The sequence below is a fragment of the Eutrigla gurnardus genome, assembly GCF_963514095.1.
Source record: "Eutrigla gurnardus genome assembly, chromosome: 23".
Classification (NCBI taxonomy): Eukaryota; Metazoa; Chordata; class Actinopteri; order Perciformes; family Triglidae; genus Eutrigla; species Eutrigla gurnardus.
The window spans coordinates 12,659,972-12,673,903 of NC_139934.1; the positions used below are offsets into that span (position 1 = coordinate 12,659,972).

The window sequence follows — 13,932 nt, forward strand, 5'->3', positions numbered from 1 at the left end:
TCTTTCATCTGGCGGCGGCCATAAGTGCTCCGTTGGAGCCAACATACTAATCAATTGCCAGTCAGAAGCATCCCTGCCAAGCCTCGGCAATCAGTCTGCTTACAGGTAGAGGGTGTGATGTGGACGCGGTCCAAGAGATCAGCCCGCTAGGCCACCATCTGTGAGGGCTTAGTGTGCAGGGGGAGCAGCGGCACACGCGGAGACCGGATCCCACCTGTAGTTCACGCTGGGTGAACAAAGTCGGTGGATAAACGTGTTGGAGGGCGAACGGCTTCAGTTCACTTTGTTTAACCAGGTTGCAACAAAGTCTTTGGATACAACCTCAATCTGGGTTTTTGTCTCGTGGATTTGTGGAAGATTGGAATTCGCGACAGTGTGCAAACAACATACTCAATAAAAAATCATCCAGTATGCATATTTATATGCAGCGGAACCTGTCCACGGTCTAGGCATGGGGTAATATGCCTATCATGATTATCCTGCACAAAAAAAGATTGCGATTCCAGTCCTCAATAATCATCAAAATATGTACTGGAATCACCTGATCTTCACCTCCTTGGCCATAAAAAGGGATGAGATCCTGTCCCGGCCCTCTCCACTGCCAGACCCTCCCCATGAACGGAAGGCTGGCCTGTGAGGGGCCGATGTGGAAAGGGTCGAGTCGGTGACGAGGTACTTGAATGCATCACTGCTTCCCCGTCCGAAAACGCAGCAGCAGTCTTCGCTGTTTGATCCCTCCGTCTCCCCGTGTGGAGATTGACACCTGGGCTGTGATTAGTGCACGCCGATCAATAGAAACGTAGCAACGGCAGCCACAACGGGGAATGGATGTGTTCTTTAGCCACATCAGCATTCGCCCAAAACGTCCCGCCACAGTGGTCATCACTATAGGAAGTCCTGGCGGTGGGCTTCCGTGGAATTGCTGATTCAGTGGACATCGATTGGATCATTATCTGCACAGGAGGCATCAGCAGGGATGATTGGAGGCGGCAGCGGAGCGCTGGGAGGTCGGGCAGGGATCTCAACGGCGTCCAACTCGGCCCCGGCTCGCCCTCATCGCAGCAAAGCGTCACGTGGAAGCGTCAGAAATGATCTCGCTCTAAGCTGTAAGGTTTGACGAGGCAGTCGGTAGGCATGTCCTGATTGGTCGACCAAACACTACTAGGAGAGGATTACCGAGAGTTCAAGGCTCCACTTGGGCTCATAGAACCAGGATTACAATATCATAACCTTCATTTAAGCTATTCAACTCATTGTGCACTCTTACATCTCTCACATCATCAGGTCTTACAAAGAAGGAGAAAAAAAAGCATTACATCCAACTAAACACTCCTCCCCTTCCAACTGTGTCAGAGAACTACGGCGGCCTTCAGGAAACAAAGAAACCTGAATGGCTCTCTCAAGTGTTTCCATTCTGGGCTCCAGTAGAAACATGGTGGACTCTGTGAAGAGGTAGATATGAAGGGCTCAATCTAAGCCAGATGACAGTGCTTAGTTAAAAAATAAAATAAAATAGAGGCTGCAGGAAAGTGAGAATCATGAGTTTTCCTTTGTATCAAAGCAGACCTGAAAACCTGAACTGACGTCGGTCCAGCGTTAAAGAGGAAGGCTGATAATGACGATGTGAACGATGATTCCTGCTCCACTCTCAATGTTCCACCTGATCCGAGGAGCGACCCCGCGGAGCGCCACCGCCACACGCTTCCAGCAGCTCCCCGACCGAGAGCCGGCTCGGTCAGGACTAAAAAGAGAAGCAGCCGATGATGAAGATGTGCCGCGTGAGAAAAAGACCCTCTGATCTCAGGTCAGATAAAGAGGGAAGGAGGCCTGCGGTTTGTTAAGAGGAGGAGAGGTGGGCAGATTTAAAACTGGTCATGCAGGTTCATCCACCTGATCGGAGGATCAGAACAAGTTCAAAAGATATTTAATATAAATTTGCTCTATTTACTCATCATTTTACCAATATACAGTATTAGGGATTTAGGTGTATATACTGTATACACACATTATCATCCAGACATGCTGTTAATACAGCAGGGACATAGATTTATCTTCATTTATTTTAATGTATTTAAGATACAAAAAAGGAAGCTTGTACAGACTTAAAGTCTGAGAGCCCAAAATAATGAAGGCGTTGCTGCAAATAAATTAGACCGATCCCAAAGAAAAGGAAACAAAAACACAAGATCAGCAGCTCATTAATGAACACAATTTCCTGCGTTAATGAAAATATAACCCTGATGCTAATAATCATCGTACAATAATAGTGAAGCTCAGGATCTGTCCTTACATGCATGGGGTCATGTAATTCTGAATATTCGTTGAGTGAGTCATTTACTAATAGTAACCTCTCCTTGACATCAACAGCTTAACATTCACAATTCAATTTCAGTTGCCCGGGAGAGCGTCTGCTGGGAGGAGGCTGTCCTTCGCCGGAGGCCACACACACATCAGCCTGCTGGAACAGGAAGTGTTCTCGCTCCTCCAGCACTTCTTACCCCGATACGGCCATCCAGCCCTGTGGGGCGGACGCGTCTGCACATGTGCCAAGAGGCTGCTTCCCTGCAATGGTGGGAACCGCATCTTTTGTTTGCTTTCTTATTAATTAATTTCTTTATTTTTACTGGAATCCTGTGCTGATGTATGTCTCCATCATATAAAAACATTCATTATATTATAAACAACTGGACTGATGCACCCCAAACACAAAGTGTTGAACCTGGTGGATTGTGGGATAAAAGCTGGGTTCGTGTTGGGACCGGCTCTGCTGTGCTTAGAACTGGAGAGAAATCTGAATTAACTAAAGACATTCTTTGATCTCCAAGAGTTCAGAACAGAGAGAATCAGAGATCCTTAAAGATCACATCCTCCGTCGGCTCCGTCCATCAGCAGGAAACATCGCTGTGCAAATGAGTTGTTTCTGGAATATGAGACACAAGTGATTAGGAGTAATCTCAGCGCTACGTGGGGAAGACTGACTTCATTTAGATTTAGATTCTGATGAAAGGAACAGAAATACGTTCTGCTACAACCTTCACCATGAGGCAAAGCCTCCATTTATTCTCTGCAGTCTGGACGGGGAGACGAGGAACGCCAGACGAGCAAAGGATCTCCTCCGGAACGTTCTTCCACTTCACTCTGGGTTTCTGTGGATCACATTTTTTTGCCCTCTGATCCTTGTGTGAGCTACAGAGTTACTTTAAACTGGATTACTTTATAATAAAAGTAGGATTAAGGACTCTCTGAACACTGCTAACTCTTGTTTTATGTGATTTTATGTGAGTTTGTGGAACGTCTCCTTTATGTGATATTTTTAGGTTGTTTTTAACATTTTGTCATTTTGTTTATAAGTCAGGTATTTGTTCCTTTAAGTGTGAAAAGAGGTGAAATAAATATAAAAACTGGAAGGGATTTTTGGGCAGAAAAAGGCTTAATTTTGATGTATTCATTTCTCTTTTGTCTAACTCTACACTGCATTAGTTAAAACCCTCAATGTTGTAAAATAAGTAAGATTTCCATTGTTGTCCTCCAAGATTAAACTAAAAATAGCATGTGAGGAACAGAGGTACGAAGGTGGAGTGACTAAGCTTAGATGCTCCATCTCTCTTTAGAATAACAAAATATAAACAACTGAATATTTTCCCTTGTGCTCCTTTTACAAACAAGACAATATTAGTTGTTGAACTACTTTTTAAAGAGCTTTGAGTGTTTTGAAAGGCAGTTTCTTTTAGAACCTCACTGATGATTTGTCTGATGTACCGTAGCAGCTGTTATTAGCATTGGAAAAAGTGTCTCCATTACACAGTTTGACCACCAGAGAGTGCTGAAGTTGTGCTTTTATAATGAAGAAATGTTGGCTTTGTACGTTTTTGCTAACCAAGCAATACGTTGAATGTCGACATTGTAAAAAAGTACACAAAAAAACAACCAACGTTAAATTCCACCTCTGCTAGTTATAGTTATATACAAATTACCTATTTCGAGCTATGGGTCTTGCATTACCAAAATAAAAGCAACTGAGAGCCGGTGTCAGCTCTAAAACTAAATTGAATGTTTGAATGGACTCTTATTTGTTTGAAGAAGTGATTCTTCATTTAACTAAGCGCAGGCATTCATATTTGAGCTTGCAGCGCTGCAGCCAAAAGACGACTGAGGACAACAGAGGATCTACTTCCTGTGCACTCCAGAGCTAAGTTGATCAAAGGGCCAATCAGGGTGCTCAGCCACCACTGATCATCAAAAACACTTCAGCTGGGAAACGTCTGCAGAGATTCTGATAACTTGAGTCTTTTAAGATTGAAATTGAGTGACTTCAGTGGAAGAGGTTGCACGAAGAGGATTGTGACTTCTTATTAGCGTTGATCAAAGACTAAAGAGGCAATCACCAAAAGTGTTTTTCCCCAATTTTGAATCTGAACAAGACATTGACCTCACAAATATTTGGGTATTTGGAGTGATTTAGTTAAAGTTAAACTCAGCTGAGCAACCCACGCTTCCAGTAAAAGAAAGTGTGAGTCAGAATGAAGAGAAAATGCAAAATGAGGTGCTGATATTCCTAAAACTATCAAATCGTAAATGTTGAGCTTCATTTACAAATATCTCCTTTAAACATTTAATACTGACTAAATTGAATAAAAGTGTATTAAAATTTAAATAAAATGTTATAAAAAATGATCCTTCTACCTCATTTTCTCTTTTGAAGCACTAAGTTGTTCTATTTTACTCATTTAGTGCTAGTTTAGCTACATAGCTAGCGTGCTAATTCCATGCCGATTTCATAAAATCACAGAACATAAAGTGCATTACATTAGCGTTAGCATTAGCATAAGCGCTTCACAGGCTAATTGAAAGCCAAATAGCAAAATTAAATTGCAAGATCCGGTTTCCACCAGTCAGAGGACAGTTTCTATGCATATTTATAACACAATATGTAGAATTTCAATATTTTGCACTTAAATGTCAACGATTTGGACCCGAATCATCAACAATCACGACTAAATACGACTAAAAACAGTGTTTAGTTGAGTTTCTCTTGAAATGTATTAAAAAAGATAACTTTTTTGTTTTGATGATCACTGATTTTGGATCATAAAGATAATCTCACCCTTAAGCATTATATTGTTGTTTCCACAATCACACTAAATGCTCCACTGAGTCTGCAATCTATCGACAGTTAGAGACACATTGTAGATAAAGTTCATCCTGTTGCTCAGTCAGCAGTGTGTGTGTGTGTGTTTGTGTGTGTGTGTGTGTGTGTGAATCATGTCTGCATGTGTCTATCTGCCGTTGTACACGTATTGAAATATATTTGTCATGTTTTCATGGAACCAGTGGAATGCCCTTTCAGCCTGTCTGAGAAGCCCTCCTCCCCACACTGACCCACCGTCTGTTTGACACATGGCCATAGCGTTAATAATGTGATTCATAATTTATTCATCACTAATGGCGGCGGCCTTGTGACACTACGACGGATGGTAACACATATGATTAAAGGAAGAAGTGTTTTTGCTTCGTTCCTTCAACCAGCAGACTCCTCCATGAACTCTCAGTATTATTCATTCACCACCTGACCTGGTTCTCACCCCTCCAGCTCGACAGCTTCCCATTTCCCTGATCCTCTCAGTAATATTTATAATGGTCCACTTCCAGTAGTCAGCGAAGCATTCCAGTCTTTGTTAATTAATTGGGATCCTGTTTAGCAAACTGGGTTTGACTTCCCGGATTCCTGTCTCCTCCCCGTCTGCTTAGCTTGCCTGGTTCTTTGGGTTTTGACACATGCTTGCTTAGAATAAACTTTTGGGATTTTGGACTGTGTGTGCTTGGAGTCCAGCGTGTTTTCCCTTCAATGCATCAAATAAGGCAGCTTGGTCAGAGGTCCAAAGCTTCAGACTGCGACGCTCTACGTTCTGCACGAGTCAGTGACGGCAAAGTGTTTTTACACAGTCAACTTCCATCTTCACAGGAAGTTAGGTTCAGGTAACAAAAACACTTTGTTAGGTTTAGGGATAAAAACAACCTACTGTTCATGGTGGATCTTTCTTAGCAATAAGCTAATCTCTAGCGCTAATGCTAATCACTGATGCTAATGGTGACGGTTTGGGACTCAGGGACACGACAATATGTTTAACATAATAGGCAAGAGTATTTTTATGTGCTGGCTGTTAGTTTACACGACAACGGCGTTGTTGCATTTTAGGGCAAACGATAACTTTTGAAACAGGGTTCAAATGTGAAATCCATTACTACCATAACTGTGATCAGCAGAGACGGATTATTTACATGAAGGGCCATCTATTAGGAAGTGTCACTGCCAGCTACTGGTCTGGCATGCATACTACAGTGTTTTAGGCTGTTTTTTGTGGATCCATGTGGCTGTGGATCAATGTCATCTATGTAAACGTGGAACTTTTTTAAAACGCAGTAAAAGTAAAAATGTTCCAGTTTTAAGCCAGACCAAACTAACGCTGCCTCCATATACGTCACCTGTCTCCAGATCAGCCCAAAAGCAAACACTATATATTTATCACACAATATGTAGGATTTAAATAATTTGCCCTTAACTGTCAATTGAATCAAAAAATGGTTCTTCATACCCAGATACAATGGGGTTTAGCTGTTTGGGGGTTTAGCTATCCTTTTATTATATCCAGATATCAGTTCATTTACCATAATAATGAAAATGAAGCTCTGTCAGACATCCTGCTGTTCTCATCAGCCGTTCCCAGCCACCCAACAGCACAGCGACACACCTGCACTGTTAGCCTGTCATCTTCTCTTCTCTCCCTTTTAATGTGATTCTTTCTGCCTTTGCCTGCTGTCACCACCCTCCTCATCGCCCGGATTCATCAGCCGACCGGTCTCAGCAGAACCATCAGCCCCCACCGGAGTCTGGACTTCATGCAGGATTTATCTCGAGGCTGACGCGCCTCGATTCCAAATCTCCCCGTAGCGATTAAGCACCAAAGACTTTCTGCCAGTCACATCATCTGTTACACAAAACAATTCTCTTAGCTACTTGTCTCTGCTGATTGAAGTGAATCCTCCTCATAGTTTATGCCATAATTATGGATATATTTGACAAAAATGGCATGGGGAGGATGCCGCCGTCATACAAATTGTCATTTTAAATAGAAATGAATTAAAATGAAGGTATAATCCAACTCTTAAAGTGGAAAAAATCATTCCAGAGTGCATGCTGTATTGAGTGAGAAAGCTGCGGTGACCAGGAAGAGTGTGTGACTTTGAAGCTGATTTCACTCGTTGGCCAAACTGAACAGCACTAAATTAAATCACAAGGTCCTAAAAGTAGTAAAATGCACTAATAGCTGAATCCAGAGTTATTTTTGCTCCTCTGTTGATGGGAAAGAATAAAACTGTGACAGAGCGGATGGGAGGCGGGGTTAAAGGAAACACCAGTGTGCTTTATGGGACCGTGGATGTGGAAGATCGCCAGAAGATCAGGGAGTCGAAACTTTACGTGCTCCTGGAGAACTTTCATAGGGCGAACTTTCAAACGTGGCCCCGCCTCCAACCTGGATCCACTTCTCTTTATGCCCATGCTGCAGAGCTGGGCCAGGATGTATTACATGTAAGACGTCTGATAAATTGATTTAGGAAATATTCTAACACTTAATAAGAAAACTCTCTTATTCTCTGGTTCGGACAGAATAAAGGTAAGTGAAAGTATGGCGGCTCTACACGCTGTATCCCTGCTGTCTCTACCTGCGGAGCAGCTGCACAGCTGTAGCGGCTCGTGGGCGGCTCTCACTCTTCCTTCAGAGGCCGACCGTTAAATTAGAACAGTACAATGATAAAACTCGGCCCGAAATTGCCGACTGCCTTTTATCCTGAGGATCGTGAAGCAGGTCTGTCCCAGTGAGGGGGAGCATACGTACGTACGTAGTAACACACACAGCTCACTCTCTCGGGGTCGTCGTCAGCGACAACCTTCAACAAGAACTGCCGGCAGAATGATTCAGTTTCTGTCGGCATCGGAGAGCAATTTGAGCAAAGGGACTGCCAGTTGGTGTTTGCTCTCAGCGGCTCAGATCCTGGAGGGGCGCCCTCGAGAGGCCTGAACACGACTTAATCTCCCAGTCAGCGGCACCGCGTGCAGCAGCGCGAGAGACCCAGCACAGACCCAGAACACCAGCAAGAACCGCAGGTGTTCATCACACTACACCCACCTCCGATTGATAGTTAGTTTTAATGTGTCGTTCATTTTGTCTTCCAAATGTTACGCATGTATGTAATACAGAATACATTATTATCACTGGTAAAATCATGGTTGTCTGAATCCGTAATAAGGGATTATTTCAAATGTAAATTGGTGTGCAGTCCTCCTGAAATATGCAATCCTTTTTAATGCCCTTATATTCCACGCAAACCGCCAAATCACATACATATGATAAAGGATTTAAGCCTGCAAGCTTATTATAATACCATGCGGAATGAAATAGCAACCAATGGCAGGCTGAGGATCCAGGAGGAGGTAGGAGAGTTTAGGGTTTTAGAACCAGGATGTTGGTTGACTGAATGTCCTCAACAGAGAGAGAGAAAGTGGAAACCCTGAACTGCTTCATACTTACAGTGTAATTGTTGGCCACAGTCACCGGCTGCCCATCTTCTGTGTAGTAGGTTTCTGTAAAGTCTGGACCAAAAAGCTCGCTGGGAAAGAAAAAGAGAAGAGGGGAGATGATTAGATAAGATGTTACTTTAATGATCCCTGTGTAATTTAGCTGTCTGCAGCAGCAGGAGTAATAGGACAGAACATGAGTAGAGGCTGAGACCACGAACACTGGCTCTACTCTACAGGAACTTTATCCATTTGGAGCATCCAGTACTTCTGTATATCCACCATGATCAAAAAGGAGAAACTAGAGGCCATGTTGGCCGTATTTCCTTCTGCTCAGCCTCGTCTCATCATCAAGATAACATCATGATAGAATAAACAGACTGGGAGTGTCTTCTGCAGTTGGCCAATGACATGAGCTGATGACATCTAATGTCATTATCTGGATAAGATTGGTGATTGACAGCAGCTGCCTGTGTGGTTGCCTAGCGATGAGAAGGGATGTTTCCTGAGCTGCTTCTTGGGCAGACCTCTAAGTCAAGGCAGAGTGGTTCATCCATAGAAATAATTTCCATATTATCCAAACTGGATTAGGGCAAGTCGCAGACTCGTGGGTGAGGTTTTTTCAGTGATGTCTAAAACAGGAAGTAGTCAGGTTGCAAAACAGAGAGAGCCAGAGTAAACGAGTAAAATTGACCAATTTAATGCTTCATCCACACGCTCTAATCACACCATAAGAAAACACATTGCTACCGTCAGATGATCAACTTTGTTTGACACATTTTCTGTAACCAGAGTAACAGTAAAGCATGGTGGAATCAGCAGGCTATATCTATCTATCCATCCATCCACTTTTCAGCCCCCTACTTTTAAAATATATAATAATAATAATAATACTTCTTCCGAGAGTGCAGTGACAGTGTGGGCTCCATGCTAGCAGCAGGGGGCGGGGCTTATCCAAGGGTCAGTTGCCAGATGTATGACACCTCATTCCCATATCTCATATTGGCCTGGCCCGCTGAATCTCTGCTTTGAAGAAAGTGCAAAGTCAGACAAAGCTTCAATGATATTCATAGCTTTCTTCCTTTGCTTGCTGACAACCCTGTATGCTTTCCTGATATAGCCAAGCTTGATTGCTAAAAGCATAATCTCCTTCATATTAAATGTCAGAAGGCCCGGAGTCTTTCATGTTGATGGAGTTGGGCAATGATAACGGAAAGACAGAAAAAAACATATCCCAACGCCTTCACTGAGATTGTACCAGATTTGATGCGTCTGTGAGTTACTTATCTCATGCAAATAAAGTGCTGATAAAGAAAAAGTTTGGCAACACCAGATAAGAATGTGCACTTTTGCTACTGTTCTGCTGAAAAATGGCTCGCAGAACGCCACAAAGCAAAAAAGAATGGAGATTATTGTTTGATGCCTCCCAAAAGGTCACCATACAACAGAAATGGATTGGCTCCATTTTTGTCTGCGAGAAGAAAAGGTGACATTTGTCATGTCTGGGGGACAAAGGAGGACGAGGTATTCAAATGCCACGACGTCCCTGGATGGACGCGTCAGTGCTACAGATGTATGGATCAGGAGGACGAGGGGGACGTCTGGACTCTCATGTGTGGCTGAATTACTGACCAGGAGAGACGCTCTGGCAGCAGATCCCTGAGCACAACTATAAGACGCACATGAAAAGATGAGCCCAATCTCCGTTTGTTCCTGGGGGCCCTATTGTATTATTCATTGAGGGAGATCATAATGGAACATGATCCAGCTTTCTCACCCCTTTTACTGTAGACAATTTGCTCTGCTGTATAAAAAGACCGTTTTACATGGCAGTCCTCTTAACGTTTATTCGATTGAAGCTTGTGCACAGACAGCGGCGTGTGAAATTCAACTCCGTCTTATTCAGCAGAGTATTTACACAGCGTTTTCATCAAAGGGAGGAAGAATAAGAAAGCTTTTCATTGCAGGTGTCTTTCAAGCCGTCAGGATGGTGGAGAGACAAAGATTATAGTCAAATATCTCCTGTGGCTTACTTCAAAACTGTCAGAGGGTGTCGCCATAGAAATAGAATAGGAGCGGAAAGGACATTGAACTCTTTTCAGTCATCATTTGACGAGTACAAAATAAAATAAAATGGCAATTGTTGTCGGTTGTTATGGTGACAACACACATCAATGGGGTTGCAAAGTGTTGTCACAGCTCAATGAGAAGAGAGAGGATGCAGATCTGGAGAAGAGATGTCTGGCTAGTTAGCTAGGTAGCTAGTTGGCTAGGTAGCTAGTTTGCCAGGTAGCTAGTTGACTCGGTAGCTAGTTAGTTAGGTAGTTAGTTAGCTAGTTTGCCAGGTAGCTAGTTGACTCGGTAGCTAGTTAGTTAGGTAGTTAGTTAGCTAGGTAGCTAGTTGACTAGGTAGCTATTTAGTTAGGTAGCTAGTTGGCCAGGTAGCTAGTTAGCTATTTGACTAGGTAGCTAGTTAGTTAGGTAGCTAGTTGACTCTGTAGCTAGTTAGTTAGGTAGTTAGTTAGCTCGGTAGCTAGTTAGCTAGGTAGCTAGTTGACTAGGTAGCTAGTTAGTTAGGTAGCTAGTTGACTCGGTAGCTAGTTAGTTAGTTAGCTAGGTAGCTAGTTAGCTAGGTAGCTATTTGACTAGGTAGCTAGTTAGCGAGTCCTTTTCCAGAGCGGAGAGTAAAGTCTGGACCATTAGAACAGCTGTTCACCAGCCTGCTTCTGGGCTTATTTTCTGTAACCAGTGAAGCGTTAATGAATGAGAGAATTAGCAAGCTAGTTAACTAGCCAGCTGTCTGCTAGTTAGCCTGCAAACTCCACTAATGCACTTGTTACAGAAAACGAGCCGACGAACAAACAAACAAAACAAACAATGAAGATGGAAATCCTTACTTGATACCAAATTATAGTTGGTATCAAGTTGAGTCACACTCCCGAAAACAATGTGATGATTATGTGATTAGGGTTGATTCTTCTCCCCCACCTCTGTAAGGGAAGACGAGATCAGATCTCTAACATGAATACTCATTAAAAAAAGTCCCTGTGGATGTGGAACTACTGATCAGCAGCCCTGATGCTGAATAATGACACAAACACACCCAGCCTTTTTTCTCATCTCAGAGTCTCATCTGCAAAGCCACACAGTGTAGCCGGGGTCACCCCGCTGTTCTACTTGCAACAAGACAAGTAATGGGTTCTTTTGGAGGCAGAGGGGAAGCAGACAGGCAGCCTGGCTTTGGTGTGCTGATAAAATTTGCTCTAATGAGCAGGCCGAAAGGATTAACAGCTGGACACAGCCATGTGTGTGTGTGTGTAGAGGAACTGCGTTGTTATACCCATGTTCCTCTGATTGGTTAGCAAAGCTCCTATATCTTGGTTAAATAAGGAGAAACCACAAGGGGAGGGCAGAAGCAAATAGAAGCAGTAGAGAGAGGTATGCTCGGTGTTAAACAAACATGTTGGCTTCTCTGATCTTCAGCTACAAATATGTTACTGCAGAAATACGCCGGAGATCAGATGCTTTTTATGTGTGATGCTTCAAGAGAAACGCTGTTTTACAACAAGAACAAATAATCCAGCCATGTTCAAGGCTACGGTCTGGTTCAGCTTTGATTAATCGGTTATTTATTCCATCGATAAAATGTTGATAGTGACATAAAAACTAAGTAAAGGAGACATCGAGGTGTCTTTGACACAGAGGCACTTTCACTACATTCAGTCTACATTCAGTGATGCTGCTGACGGAAATGCTAGTTGGGTTTCGGCAGAGTTCGGTATCTCCTACGCGACCCCTCTACCTGCGTGTTCAGCACCACTTATCTTCGCGAACAAGCCTTTTTTTTTCGTGACGAACATCAATCAAAGTAAATTACGTTCCGGGCTCACACACAGGCACTTAAATGACATTATGAAATTGGCATCGGCTCAGGATTTGACACCTAATATTGACGTAGTCGTGAAGGCTCAAGAAGTGCCAGGTTTGAGGAGTTATAGTTATACAGCGAGCAGCCTACTTCATAGAAAACGCTGCTTTGGGGATTCGGACCACAATACATTTGTATGAAAATACAATTCTTATTGTGGTCATATTTAAAGATATTGAACATTCTGCAAAATACTGTCAATCAGCAGCTTTGTAGATGCACATAGTGAGTAGAAGATTGACAATGTGGAAAAACTGAAATTACACTTTATCTTAAGACATGTCAGGCTGTTCATCATCTGTTTGGTAAATTAATTGTTGATTAACATTTTCAGAATGTTCTGTTACTTAAACGACTGAAGAAAGAAAAAATACTCCAGCCCACATATTGAGCTAGTTTGTGGTATAGGCCCACTTATTTACGTCTCAACACAATACATTTCCCTGCTAAATTTGTGTTGTGTGTATGTGGACTTCAGCCGAGTCATTTGAAACTAATTTGTCATAACTGCAAATGCAATCATCAACATAATTATGTTCCCCTCGAAATGTAATTCATGAAGCATTTTCGTGGCTTGGAAACGTCCTTATTAGAAGACCAGGCTGCACATACGAATATCGAAAAATGTACCACCATTTATTTGGTTTATCAGTCAGTATCAGGAGGACTGAAAGCCACTTCCTGTGGGTGTTTTCACTTACTGGTTTTTCTCTTAGAACTGACAGCATCTCTGGAACGCCGCGCATCCTTTGTCCACTTGAAATGCGAGATAAACAGACTCCCGCCGTGAGCTCATGAGCAAGCACAGCCACACACACAAACCAGTGTTGCTGCCGTCCACACAAACACATCACATGATACCGCTGTGGTGTCGTTCAGTCATGCTGCTGGGACTAATCAGAAAACAGCAAATACCAGAGTCAGTGAGTTGCTCTGTTTAAATAAAGCTCTTCATTATAGTTGCTAAATAGAAGTATCACATGTTGAATATGAAGTCTCACATGAAGCTTTCTGGGGGTTTTCCATCAGCGTGGCTGGACCCTGAGAGCTTTCTTTGTCTCTTTAGCTCCTTATGGATTTTAAAGAAGTAGGATGTGTCTTTGATAGTATCCATGGCGATATCCCGGGATCAGGCTACGTTTTCTGGTTCACTGAATGTATGTGAGATCAGCTGAACATCCATGTCTGACATCCGAGCTCAGCCTCCTGGGACTGTATCGCTGCCGTCAGGTGAGAACCTCGTGTCGGCTTTCTTTTCAGCTACATGATGAAACATTTCTAGCTTTATTCATATTCAGCGTGATCTCCGAAAACATTAAGTTCCCACAAGAAAAAACGCATCGTCTTCAAGAGTCGTAAAAATTCAGAGATCATACAAATTTCCTATTAAAGAGAAAATAAACAATTAGGTAGGGGTGTCGGATATATT

At 42.9% G+C, this 13,932-nt stretch overlaps 1 protein-coding gene across 1 annotated transcript in view; it reads right to left on the reverse strand.

Moving 5' to 3' along the window:
* Positions 1 to 13,932, reverse strand: part of adam19a (ADAM metallopeptidase domain 19a) — a 141,778-nt gene that overhangs the window by 49,160 nt on the left and 78,686 nt on the right. The window contains exon 4 of the mRNA XM_084003148.1: positions 8,589 to 8,667. Within this exon, the coding sequence (XP_083859274.1) occupies positions 8,589 to 8,667 (79 nt within the window). The remainder of the gene's footprint in view (positions 1 to 8,588; positions 8,668 to 13,932) is intronic.